The sequence below is a fragment of the Cydia pomonella genome, chromosome 21 (assembly GCF_033807575.1).
Source record: "Cydia pomonella isolate Wapato2018A chromosome 21, ilCydPomo1, whole genome shotgun sequence".
Taxonomy (NCBI): Eukaryota; Metazoa; Arthropoda; class Insecta; order Lepidoptera; family Tortricidae; genus Cydia; species Cydia pomonella.
In genome coordinates this window covers 5568785-5583345 of record NC_084723.1, presented here as the reverse complement: position 1 = coordinate 5583345, position 14561 = coordinate 5568785, and the positions used below count along the sequence as shown (strand labels likewise).

General features: G+C 37.9%; 1 protein-coding gene across 1 annotated transcript in view; it reads left to right on the top strand.

Annotated features, from left to right (window-relative positions):
- LOC133529459 (probable sodium/potassium/calcium exchanger CG1090) overlaps positions 1 to 9272 on the top strand; it is a 66736-nt gene extending 57464 nt beyond the window's left edge. Inside the window, exons 9-17 of the mRNA XM_061867171.1 lie at positions 343 to 489; positions 964 to 1058; positions 1511 to 1620; positions 2157 to 2288; positions 2996 to 3083; positions 5033 to 5197; positions 5804 to 5906; positions 6882 to 7012; positions 7458 to 9272. Coding sequence (XP_061723155.1) covers positions 343 to 489; positions 964 to 1058; positions 1511 to 1620; positions 2157 to 2288; positions 2996 to 3083; positions 5033 to 5197; positions 5804 to 5906; positions 6882 to 7012; positions 7458 to 7657 — 1171 coding nt within the window. The 3' untranslated portion in view covers positions 7658 to 9272. The remainder of the gene's footprint in view (positions 1 to 342; positions 490 to 963; positions 1059 to 1510; positions 1621 to 2156; positions 2289 to 2995; positions 3084 to 5032; positions 5198 to 5803; positions 5907 to 6881; positions 7013 to 7457) is intronic.
- The last annotated feature ends 5289 nt before the right edge of the window (positions 9273 to 14561 follow it).

Sequence of the window (14561 nt, the reverse complement as noted above, 5' to 3'; positions counted from 1 at the left end):
GTCGATCTTCCTAAATACTTCAAGAAAGATCATATAGAAGGGTGTGCAAAGATTGAACCTGGCTTAAGCTTGAGAGAAACCGCGTTAGACCTAGAAACGTGTTCTGGTCAGGAACCATGATCACCACTGCGGCAATGGATAAAGCGAAAACAACTTCGAGTAACATTGCTTGTACTTTAGACTCCTTTTGATCATTTGATCTTCTTACCCAGACCCAGGAAACTAGGCCATGTTTTTCGCAAACGGATGTGTGTCTTGGTAAAATATCACTAGTTTATATATACGTTCTTGAAAGTAGATACCGTCAATTATTCTTATGCAGTAATTGTAATTATTTTGTAGGCCCGAAGCGCTGTTCATGCTGATAATGTACGGCGTGTACTGCGTGGCTCTGCGCTTTAACAGCGAGCTAGAGCGCTGGGTTTTGACCAAGAAACTGCCCTTCAAGCTGCCAACACGGGAGGAGCAGGCTGCACTCGTCACATACAAGTAAGTCTGAATCTGGCTAGTTTGCCAGACTCAGTTGTCCACTATGGGTGACAACAGATCGTGGTCGTCAGTTCGAGAGTCAACCCTTCAAGACTCTGATCACGATGGTCAGCTTAAAGACATTCGTTGCAAGATAAGCGTTTTCCAAAATAACGTGACCATAAGTAGTCTTGTATTGATTGCTTTCGATGAACTCCCATGATACCTATGGTCCCCGATCTTTTAGGTATTCGTTCACTTCAAGCTCAGTGAGGAGAAGAGGATGCTGACCTTTGCTTTCTATGAAATCCCCATACTAAATTAGTGTACCTATCTTGTCATAATTACTAAAAAATCTGGGTGTTTTACTTGGGATGAAGCATGAAATGATTTTTTTTTTTCCGGCATTTTACATGTCTTTTACTAACTTGAATTTCTCAATAAATATTATAAATAACAAATAACCTCAATGATATTACTCATTATTATGTGCAGGAGCGCGGCTGGGGCGGCGGCGGCAAAACCCGCGGGTGACGAATACACGCAGATGGAGGGACAGACCAAGGAGACTGCCCTGCAGAACCCCCCACGTAAGAAACCAGGAATAACCCGCTCTTTTTTTCTTACTTTTGCGCTCCATTCTGAAAACCAACTTACAATAGGGCCATTCAGATACCTACTTAAAATAGCGCATAAATTGTAAATCCTGCTCATGGCACCAATTAAATAACTACACATATTTTCTCCTTAAATCTTGGATCTGGCACGTATTTTAAATGATTATAGCTCTTTTAATGTCGTTTTGCTCGCTCGCGAGTCGAAGCTGCCGTGCGAACCCGTGCGCCCGGTGGAGACGCGGCCAAATAGAATAATTTGTAAAGCGCGTGGTTACTTGACACCCACTGGTATCTCCGTTTTGCAAAGTTGCATGAATGTTTGGAAAGTATAGTTTTTCAGGGGAGCATAAGCAAAAGCAATCATACTGTCTTTTTCTTATGCTAGTAATAATACTAGCCAAACTAATTTCTTGATTTGCCTCCAGCATACAACCCGGACGCCGCATACGACAACGCAGCGTACAACGCTGACCCTGCTGCCCAAGCTTGGGACCCCAACGCCACCTGGGACCCTAACAGCTCTTGGAGTGACCAGGTACTGACTTCCGATTCCGCGAATATTAACTATTTCATTAAGCCATGTTAAGCAGAATTTGCCCCTTGTTATTACCAAAATGAACTTATGATCCACATTCAATATTAAAAGACCCAAGGGCTCACCACCAGCTATATGGTCTGACTAAAAAAAAAACTTCCTGAGGCGATTTCCATAACCTCCTCAGGCGATTTCCATAAAACGGTGAAGGCAACACAAATGGAGACCGATGAAAATAACTCCACAGAGCAGAGAGCTGCACGATCAAGTGGCAATCAGAGAACGAAACAGAAAGAAGAAAAATTCTATAGAATAAAAAGTAACAAAGACTAGTAAATACCTTGGACAAGTTGGACTTCTTATATTATGATATAATCAATCTGAAAGCCTAAAGATTTATCCTCAAAAATTCTTTACGTATGGTCTCGGCTCGCTTCTTGCGAATTCACCATTCCATATTGCAGGTATAAGTCTATCTTCTTTACGATTTGGTCTTAAAGCAGTTCGGCTTAGAATATAAGTATAAATGTTTGCAGTCCCAGCAACCGGCGGCTCCTGCTAGCAGCTGGGGCGACACGTACAACTCTCAACCGCAGCAGCAACAACAGCAACAACAACCTGGCTCTGCTGCTCAAACGCCAGGGCAACAGCCACAGCAGCCAGCGCAGGTGGGCAACACAAACCAAATATTCTAATAAATATAAAAATTCGAAGATCAGTTTCTAGATCTACAAAATTCATACCTATCTCAAAGAGCCTTGGTTTGTTAATAAAACAGTTAAACTGTTTACTGCTAAAGCGGTCACATGCTTTCAAAGATAATATTATAAGTAGTTATCGTTTCTCGTATTACTTGTCTAAAATTTCTCAGTAGAGTCTGCGCGAAGCGAGAAGAGTCGTGAAATATAAGGGAACCAACACATTTCTGGCGGACTGTAGCAGAGGTAGGTGTCAGAAGGTTTGAAGCGAAAGACGAATCAATCGCGCAGTGTCAAAAAGTGACAGTTATTTTATCACATGGACAAAGCCATCCATAATACGCCTGCAGAACAATATAAATCTGCCCTTTTCAGTGGCAATAGAAAAGTGCTCTTGTCAGAGCAGCCATCACTGTTTCTCTGTTTATCACGGAGTCAATCAAAACTGTTCTTATCAGAACCATTCTAAGTTTCATTTGATGCACACGACGTCAGTCGATGTTTTGGTAGGTATATATATATGTATTTTCCCACACATTTTGTGACTCTTCTCTTTCCGCACAGACGACCAAATTGATTCCGGATTCTGGCTCTGGATTTAGAACACAGGAGCGAGTAGAAAAGACAGATGCTGGTGAACTTTGGATATAAAAAATTTACAGTTATCTTCGTTGCAGGCGGCGCCCGCAGCCCCGGCGTACTACAAGGCTAAGGAATACAACCCGGAGACCGCCATCAACCCGCTCGTAAAGCCCATCGGAGCAAGTAAATAATTGTATATTACAGGCAGGGAAGTAAGAAATGTCTCAGATCAGGCTTTCTTATTTACTGACCGATGTATACCTACTATTTTATTGTTACTATATTTCACTGAGCCAGAAAGCGGCAACTTCATTTAGTGCCGCGGGCCGAAAGTAAACGCTTTTAGACCGGAAAACAATAAAAAATACAATTGTAACTAATCATACGTATTCATTTATTCTTACAAAGGAGCATAAGCCGTGGACGCGTCTCGTGATTGATAAGTCCATCCTTGATATAGCCAGGAAAGACGAAAATAGCACGCATCTTGACCTGAACCTCTTGATCTAGTCTAGGTTAAAGTACGAAAATTATGCTTGAAAATCCGTATAGGGTAACAGCACCAGTGGCCAGCCAGGGACCAGTAGTCAGCCTTTTAAGTCGTTTATTGGTCATAAATATCTGGTATATTCGATTAAACAAATCGCGAGTAGTCAAATAGGAGCTCAGTACCCCTAGTGTAAATAAATTCGATTTCGAAACGTGACGTACGCGTTTGCGTTTAGTCTCATTTTGTATTGGATTTAGAAAGAGCGCGCCAAGCGGAACGTTTTGGAAAGTCAAAAATCTCATACAAAATGACACTTAACGCAAACGCGTACGTCACGTTTCGCTGTCGAAAATATTTACACTAGGGGTACTGATTCCTTATTCGTTAATACGTAACGCGGCAGATGCGGTGAGGTATCGGGGAGAAGAAATATACTCGTTCATAAAGGTGATGTTTGTTGACGAGAGCTAGAGTGTCATGTCCGCCATATTTTTTACTGCACGTGGTGTTCTTTTAACGCGTGAGAAAAAATATGTTTTAATATAAAAAGTTACTGTTTTTTGTTAATGAAGGGTTAATTGGTTAGTTTATCTATTAAATTGCGTTATATTTAAATAGAAATATCAATATTTAACTTATAAATTGAGGAGGTTGACCACTGGATACCACTTTTTTACAAAAAATCCAGTGCCCAGCCTCCCGCGGCTGACCTTTGGGTTATTAGTTATTTTTTTTTATTTTCGATCCAATACGACCGTTAGAACCGTTACATTTACATTTTCAAATTTAGTTAGGCATGTCTCAGTCAATTTAAAGTAAAACCCAGTAGTCAGCCGCATTTGAAATAACGTTTTAATGCGGCTGACCACTGGGTTTCGCGGATCCAGTACTCAGCCATTATCTTCCTTGGTACGTCGCTGCCAAATATTATGAACTTTAACTCATTTAAATAAGGTTCAAAAGTGTATACATACTTTTGTTGAGAAATATTCCAATATCTAACGGGCCCCTGCACGGGTTTTACCAGCATTTAAACCGATTTTAAAAATAATGAATTCTATTAAATAAACAGATTCATTAATAAAAAATAAGAAGATAAATACAGTGTTTATTAGTTTGCAAGAATAATTTTAAGCACCTATGGCCTACAAATTTCGTGGCATGAGAATTGTACTTATAAGAGTATAGGTACCTACCTATACTCTAGCTTCCTACCTAGGAATGATAAATATTATAATATCGTTAACTTTAATACAAATAATAGTGTTTTTTATTTCATTGTTATTAATAGTTTATAAAGGCTGAGTACTGGGTACACAAAGGCTGCTTACTGGATTTTAGAGGCTGACTACTGGAGAAAAGTGCCATTTTTTGTTTAATCTTAATTATAGATATTATAAAGAGGATTGTTATTTTTTGACATAGTTTGTTTTAAAACTATAATAAACAATTGATCTAACCATGTTATGCGTCTATTTATCCGACTAATCCTGTAGAAACGTCGAGAGTACAAACTTTAAAAATGCGTTATAAGGCTGACTACTGGTGCCTTTACCCTATTTTATGTTGTCCACAGGAAAATCGAATTCGCATACATAAAATATACCTTAACTCATACAAATAATTTAATCATTTCTTTCAGACCACTTCCAACTAGCGGCTTGGTACGTGGCGTATCCGGTACACTGGTCCTGCCGGCACACCATGCCCGACTGCCGCGGCCGCTGGTATCCCATCACCTTCCTCATGTCCATGCTGTGGATCTCCTTCTACTCCTACTTCATGGTGTGGATGATCACCATCATCGGTAAGTTCCACCTAGCAATGGTCTTAGCACATCATGCCTGACTGCCACGGCCGTTGGTACCCTAACACCTTCCTCATGACCACACTGTGGATCTCCTACTCCTACTTCAAGGCGTGGATTATCACCATCATCGGTAAGCTTCCAGTTTTATAACGTTATAACACTTATTCCAAAGATTGAAATGACCGGGATACCTTCAGACAGGAGTAAGATATGTCACGGTATAACCCCGACCCTCAGCAATAAAGATGATGACCCGAGGAAGGTAGAAGGACACGAGCATTAAGTTAAGTAAAAATTCAAGTTTCCACCGTCATGGTGATAAGAAGCTTAATGAGTAAAATATTAACTGAGCACATTGACAAGTTTAGTCAGGTAGCTGACTATTATAATATAACAAAGAAAAATTCTAAAACCTTTAGTACCTGAGGTTGCATATAAATCAAACCATTAAATTGGGGCGATATAACCGTGCACTCCTGCCAACGCAACTGGACTGCATCAGATGTTAAAGTGATAAATTCTGCAATTTTTAAATTTTCCAGGAACTTTCCATCAAGTGATAAGTGATAGTGATATCAACTAATGATATTGTTTTCTGTCCAGGCTACACTCTGGGCATCCCGGACACGGTGATGGGGCTGACGTTCGTGGCCGCGGGTGTCTCCGTGCCTGACGCGCTCTCCTCGCTCGCCGTCATCAAGGAGGGGTGAGAAGCAAGAACCATAGCGTAGTTTATTGTTTCTTTCCTGAACCAGATTTTACACTAGCTTATGTACTTAATATATTAATGGACTCCTGCTACATCTAATCGACAGACTTATCATCACAACAACCTACCAACCATAATTAGAATAACAGTAATGCATAGATACCTATTCAAACATGGCGGCATCCCTGTTGCTCACAATGGTCACAGGCCTCATTTATTGGGTGTTCTCAACAGTCAGACTGCATGAAATATGCTGGCGACGCTGTCACTCCATAGACGAATTACATAGCATACACTTACATACATACATATAATCATGCCTCTTCCCTGGAGTGCTAGGCCGAGACCACGGATTTCCACTTTTTACGATCCTGACATACCTCTTTCGCTTCCTTTACTTTCATGACATTCCTCATACACGCTCGTTGGTTTAGGGTGCTCTTGACCTGGCCTTTCTTCAGGATTTCCCCGATTTGATCAGAGAAAGTCCGCCGAGGTCTACCCCTTCCAGCTCCCTCTTCTACTTCTCCCATACACTCTCTTTGTTAACCTTTTTTCACTCATTATTTCCACGTGTTCAAACCATTTCAACGTTCCTTTCTCAATTTTTGTCACTACATCTTCGTTCAGTCCACACTTTACCCTTATCACACTGTTCCTATTCTATCTTGTAATTTTACACCACACACACTTCTCAACGCTCTCATTTCCACTGCATTCTCTTGACTCTGATGCCTCTTCTGCCATACCCAACTTTCGCTACTGTATATAAGTGTAGGCACCAACACCCCTCTATGCACAGTGCTTTTTGCGACACCTTCTGGCTGCGTTGAGTGCCCCATTCACACGAACTACATAGCAATACTTATTTTTTGTTCTAACGACAATTAACGATTACGATCAGTTTTTAACTACCCTTTTATTTTGTCCTTCATTTTATTCTGACGCATTAACAGTACAATATCATATCAGATACGGCGACATGGCCGTCTCGAACGCGGTGGGGTCCAACGTGTTCGACATCCTGGTGTGCCTCGGGCTGCCCTGGTTTATCCAGACTGCCATCATCCAGCCCGGCTCACACGTCAACGTCATCAGCAAAGGTACTTATCTGTCAGGGTTACTGCTTCCTATCCTGAAAATATAGATTGGAGTACATAAATTTACCTGACGGAAAACTAGTTACATCATTGGGAAAGACACATAAATGTGATAGATCCAGATTGCCCTCTACCTGTAGATCAGGTAAGGAAAATGTAACTCAGGAGCGAAGAGTCATTGCCAATAAGACTGTCGTCTTAATATGTCCATTGAATGTTACGAGTAAGTTAAGTCTTTCATTGCGTGATACCAAAAATGCTACGCCATAGTCCGTAAGGCATTACTAACCATAGCGCTTTCGGTTAAAAAGGCTAACCTACTTGCAAGCTTGAAAACGTAATAAGTTTTCCCCAAATTAATGTCATAGGTATACGTCAAGTTTAAATCCATTTCTACCCTCTTATACATCAACAAATGGCAAAAATTGTAGGTAACTCTGCTTTCCAGGTCTCGTCTATTCTACCTTCTCCCTCTTCTCGACCGTGATCTTCCTGATCGTGGCCACCCACGCCAACGGCTGGAAACTGGACAGGAAATACGGCGTTGTCCTGATGATATGGTACCTTCTCTTCATCACCTTCGCCAGCCTGTACGAGCTCAACATCTTCGGGAACTTCAACCCGCCTGACTGCGAGTCTCTATATTAAATTGTCAATGGTAAGTGACCTTGGTCAACAGTTGGCTATGCGTCCGTGTTGCCAGTTTTTAAAAGCATAGAATTTAGTTTGATGTTGGAATGTATTCTTAGGCTCACCACCGTTGTGACGGAATTCAGGTAGCAATCCCGATTCTTTGGGCCCTTCTGCTTCAAACGCTATTCAATTTGTTTGTTCGTTGAAATTTATTGTATAATTGAATCTGAATTTTAACGAGAACTTGAATTAAATGACAGATTTTGAAGAACTAACAAATAATTCAGGAAAATCAGACAGAACCATAGATATTTCGACCCGAATTCCGTCGGGTTTGTGATGAGCCTTAAATAGATGTTCTCTTCTATTTTACGTATGTTGGCTATGAAATCTTTGTAGATACTATTTTTGTGACCATCACAAACTTTATGCTGGTAAATGTATAACATATTATGTATATGTACCAAGTTTTCTACTACATAATACCATTGTCTTATGATGAATAAAACATCGATGTTGTTCTCGCTATCTGTAAATTATATTTTATGTTTAGCATTTAACTATTCTATCTAATTCTAATTACGTAGGTTATTGTAGATATATTTAAAGCATATTAAATGTTTTTACATTGAACTGTACCTAAAGATCGATATCAATGTTTCGATCTAGTGTTATTTTTTTCACACAAATGAACTAAAGGAAAACTTCTGGTAACATTCTGTAAAAAACCTTCATCTCCTTAATGCAGCCGCGTTACTGCAGGGCCTCTAGAATAGTGTCGTACCGTAGTCGTACGGTCAAGGTATTAAATATCGATACGGATAAAGTACCAAAAATATGTATACACGACCTTATTGCCTATATATTAAGATAATGTGGCCCTAGTGAAAAAGAGTACAAGTCTCTGGCAGTTTATGTGTATAAGGGCATAAGTGTTACGTGGAACTTACACCCCTTTACACCTGCGCTGCCAGAGACTTGTACCCTTTTTCACTATGTACCTACATATTTTTGTCACTATGTCCGTATCCATATTTAATACCTTGACTTTACCTAAGCAAAATTGACCGCTGTTTGACTTTTGACAAGTGCAATGTTCTTAGGCCCAATTTTACCAGAAACCTGATGTTACCAAGCCGACAAGTAGCGCCCTCTGAGATATTTCTATTGCTATTGTACTTATAATTTTAAGGAAACGGCGTATTACGTTTACGATTTATTGCAATGCTCAAAAAATAAATGACGGCACTTATATAAAGAGCTCCATTAAAAAATGTAGGTTCTTGGGGCACTTTTTACGAGAGTTGACTTACAATTTGAACTACTTTAAGTATTTCCAAGCAATAGCAAGTAATTAATGTCCGTAATGAAGTCGTCAAAGGCCTAAGGTTTGTAAAGTTTCTTATGAATAGAAATGCTAGATGTTTTCCTGAAAATACGATAGATTATTTGATAGCTTGCACTGGATTCACTAATTAACTATAAATATATTTTTTAAATTAAGCAAATTAATAAACACGAAAATGACAAAACAACTAATTATGATGTCAAAACCAAACAGCGAAAAACATAGGACTTGGCCAAAGGGTGTACCGCGACAATCGGAATTTCGTTATCTGCCTCTCTATCGCTGTATTACCTATACAGCGATAGAGATGCAAATAACTAATTTTTCGGTTTTCGCGGTAAGTTGTCAGATTTTTTTTTCACTTTAGCTTCACGAGGATGTTAATATATCAGAGTCTGTGCGGAAAGGGAAGAGTCATAAAATGTATAGGAAGCGTGCATGAACTGTAGGAGGCAGCACAGGAGCCGTCAGATTATTGGCGCGAAATGTGATGTTTATTGTTCCGACGTAGCCCACAAGATGGCAGAACCGACTATGCACAAGAAAACACGTGACGTGTAAATGTATATGTTTATGGTTCCGATTCAGGCCACAAGATGGCAGACCCTCCAACGCGCACGGTCCCTATTGGTTCGCATATTCAACTCTTTCCGTATACAACTATAGTGATTTATTACTATGTAGATACTACAATAGATTCTTGACAAGTAGTAACCAAACAAAACGTAAATAATAAATCGAATTTAATATGTTCGATGGAACGAAATCATCGAAGTATCACGAATTAACAGCATTGAAAAGTATTTTTATTACATTATAATTAGTAAAAAACCGTTTTGTCTCCGGCAAAATATATATAAAACTAGACCATTTCTCAATTCTAAATCTAATATCTTCCATCTTGTACCAGGTATGAAATAGACTGATAAAATATCTGTTTCCAATAAAATACCTCAAAGATGACCAGATTCTTCCTTCTTTAACATTATTTGTACAACATTAAGTAGTTGACAATAAAAAAATATCACATTCTATGATTAGTAGTGATATGTTAAGTTAAATAGTGTGCGAGATGGTATGTAGATGTATTTTAACGCTTGGAAACCTATGGTTTGATTACGATGATTCATAAATATATCCCTAATAACAGTAAAGTATTTAGATGCAATGTGTGGATGGCAAAATAAAATTGAGGTAACTAATTTTAAGACCATAATTGATAAAAGTCATAGCCATCATGGAGCGGCAATCGAATGTATTGACGATATTGATATCATCTCGAATTCGAATCGGCTTCCAGACTTGAATAATATGTAAGGTGCGTCAACACCGCAGTTTACTTTTGTATCGCAACACTGTGCAACACGGTACAGATGTAGTGAATAATCCTTTCCCATCTTATGTCAATGTTCCCATCGTATTTTCTCGGGATCGTTCGTATTTTTCATGCTACTTCAGTCAACCTCAGTACATTTTGTACTGAGACTGACTGAAATAGCATAACACGTTCATACGTTTCCGTAAAAAAACGATGGGAAAGGATTATTCACTACATCTGTAACATTAGGTAACTTATAAATCTTGTCATTCACGACGACGCATGCCTTGACTCGAATTATCATTTTCTTAAAGGTTAGATTTGACAAATCTGCGCGTCATTGTGGATGTCACGAACTAAACCTAGTTTATTACGTTTGCTCCACAAAAATCAATGGCGGTGTGGATACACCTTTAGAAAAGGCGCAGCACAACTTTTCGAAAACGGAGCATTCCACGTATATGTCGCTAATAAAATGCTACTCTAGTTACCAATTAGTATGAGAATACTAATGAGAATGTTAGGAAACGAACTTCTGGTCGTAGCATTTCGTAAAGCACACTTGTGGAATGCTCAATGCATATTTATTCTTTACTGTCTACGAACTCTGCTGGGTCTACGGCGTAGCGCTTCGTAGCTCCGTAGCGAAACTGCACGTTCAACAGTTGTAAGTTGTTCGCTACTACAATCTCTATAGGTATTAATATATGTATCTATATCTTATTGCATAATTTGGCTTAAAAACAGATGCAATTTTTTACCGAGCATTTGATAAAATGATACTTCGAATCGTATTACCTATCTATATCATTAGCAAATTGATATAAAAGATGTATATAAGTATATTATGTGGTTAAATGTGATGTATTTATGCAGATAAACATAATAGTCTTAAGCATTATATTATAACTTATAAGTCGGTAGTTACGATGAAAAGGTATGCCATAATGCCCTATGCATAGGACCCTGTTTTCTTAATTAATTATTTCCGTAGGGTAAGTTACAGATTTGACTACGAAAAAGTCTGCAAACTACCCACAAACGGCTATAATAAATACTTAATAATATTCATAGACGGAAGTTTTTAGAAAATACTGACCCAATTACCGTGAGTTGTTAAGAAAAGTTAATCACTCTCAAATTTTGTGATGATAAATAAAGCATACAATTTCAATAAATACTTGGTTTTGGTGTATATTTCATAAACTAAAAAGCAATATTACAATGTAAAACAAAGCAAAAAGTTGATTCCCATAAACATTAACTTTCCTTAACTACTCACGCTAATTGGGTACATTATTTTCCGAAAACTCCACGACACGTACTATTTTTCGTGTTGAAAACTGATGCTTGATTCTCATAAAAATCATTAGTATAATCATTTATTTTATTTCTCGTATATTATTGCTTCTAAATGTTGAATGTAACGTGATCGCCTTCAAATAAAATTGTACTATTCTGTAAATGTTTCGTAGGCATTACCTAACAATGCGACAATAATTTTGTCTATTACTTCTTTATGTAAAAATCTGTAATATTTAATTTGGCATAACGCCTGTTTAAGGTATGACACCTTAAAATATAGGTGAAGATTTCATATGTGTGATAAATATACCCTTTATACTATTTAAATAAATCTTCTTTCGAAAATAATACTTATGCTTAACTTTAATTGTCAACGTCCAGGAACCAAATATACAAGGTGCCCGTGAGCATTGCGAGAGATTTTAACGGTGCATTCCTGATGGCAACAGAAGCAAAAATTGTTATATGACTTTTTGTGAAATTCGACAAAAAATTTCTTTTTTTTTGTTTTATTTCCTTTTTTTGAACACTCCTGTACATAAAACATAATTTTTATTGATAAACACATGACCTAAATTAAAAAAAAAAGTTTTTTTTTATTTGGGGGTAGTCTCTCGAATACATTTTTTTAATTTTTCGATGTCAATAAATAAGTATGTCCAGACCAGATGTGTTTTGTACCGACTTATGGCGAAAGAATGATTTCGAAAGACATTTAATTATCTATGAAACTAGGCCTAATCCAGAAAATTTTATATGACATTTTAGTTTCAAAATATTACCAGGAATGCTTAGTTAAAATGTCTCGCAATGCTCACGGGCACCTTGTATTAGTATTGTGATTGTTTTGTCCTGTAGAGTTTCAACATATTTTTATATGTGTTATCTTATTAATTAATATTAAAAATGTACATAACTAGCGTTATGCTAAAGATCTTGCGGGTTTTTCGAAAACCTGTAGGCATTAGTTTAATAAACAATACCTAAATTTAATGGACAACGGACAGAAAGCTCAAGTCTAGATAACGACTAGACTTCTAGAGACACAAGGCTAAAAGTTGAGTCTAGGAAAAGCAATTTTAGTGTGATCTAAACACTAGGTCATGAGAAATACCTACAAATTAACTATCCTGTAAGGTTATAGGTACTTACAGATTTAGGTTAGTAATTAGAAGACGATCCGAACGAGAGTCAGAAATCTGAAATAACTAAAACTATGTGAAAGGCATTTAAAGGACATGGATATTTAGGACAGATTCCACGCCCTAGACTCAACTTTCAGTTCACAAACTAGGTCAAACCTGATCCAGAATGATACGGCAGAATTCAACATCTTGCTACAATTAATAATGTCAATTTGATGTGAAATCAATTAATACTGCGTAAGAAATCGCGAGTAAACGCGAAATGTTCTAGTTTATAATAAAATATAAAATGGTACAGTAAAACTAATATGAAGTTGGAAACCTGTAAATGCGTAAATCTGTTTCAGAAAGGAATCATCAGTCGGATGGCAGGACCGTTTGAAAAACCTCTCAAGTCCCGTGGACGCGGTTTCGCGTCGGCAGCAAAGTTACCTCAGAGTCCCATGGACGCGATTTCATAAAAACTTAGGGACTTAGCAGTGTTTGACATATATGACTGGGACGGGACTCGAGGGGTTAAGATTCGAATACATTCAATAGAAATAAGCTCTGTGGCAGCACTGAGTAAAATTCTAAAGATCAATGTTTAAAGGTACTTATTTCAAACTGATGGATCTTTTTTTGAAAATATTTTAATGTAAAATATATTAATAACTCTTCTCTACATGGTTCACATAGTGTAATGTATATTTCGGCTGCGCCACCAGCCAATAATCATAAGAACAAAATCAGTAGTGGACCATTATAAATAAAACTAAGCCTCCTCGTACCTAAAGCAATAGGCTTTCTTATTATTTTATATTCTGAGTTACCTAGAACAAAATTATTTCACCTTTTGAGCGCCAGACGGCGAAGGAACATGGACGGACGCCAGGCGACCGCGATTATTTAAGCGAAATTTAACTTCCCGCGTAAGTTCCTATCGCATTGGCGAAACTGTCGGCTGTAGCCGTCGTTGGCTTCCTTGGCAAGTCTTTCAGATGTCGGCCATAACCGACGGTGGCGGTCAAAAGGTTAAAGCCGCTCGCGCTTTTGAAATATCAAGAGAATCGCAGTAGTAATAGTATAAACTCAGTAGTTCAGTGTTATAGATGTTTTCTACTACGACAGAGCTTTATTCATATCCTATTACGGTAAGTAGCGTTTAGTTAGCCGCTTGAACTGTGAAAAAATGATACGAGGTCAGTTAACGGCATTTTCAAGTAAATCACAGTAGGAAGGCAAAAGTAGATGGTCTTGAAAATGCATCGCTACCTATGTCGAGTACAGTCAGCAAGAGTTAACTAAGTTATCCGATAATTTTGGTACTGACTGTACTATAGTACTGCCGAACAGTAGATAGGTGATCAATATATGATGAACTTAGTTTTATAATAACTAGATCGTACCGATTTGCATTTCATTCATAATGACTCATCTACTTTTCCCTTTATACTATTCTAGACATAACAGATATTACTATGGTGTTCGTAGCTTCAACACAAATTCAGCACTTAATAAAATATATAGTGTAACACAGTTGTTTTTCTAAGACAGTTTTTAACTAGTTTTGTAATATTGTGTACGGTACGGGATTTCAGACGCATAGTATAATCGCTTTAGCAAAATAGGCTGTAATCATACTAGTCATTCGTACCTTATGATTGTACTTATAGCATTGTATTTTAGCTACCTTGTATACCTTGTAAGCATGTTTATATTAGTCAATTATGAAACTCAGAAGTAAACTTACACCCTCCTACAGAAAGGACTCTTATAACGAACAATTTCGTACATTGCGCAGTACAGGCGGGTGCCTGTTTC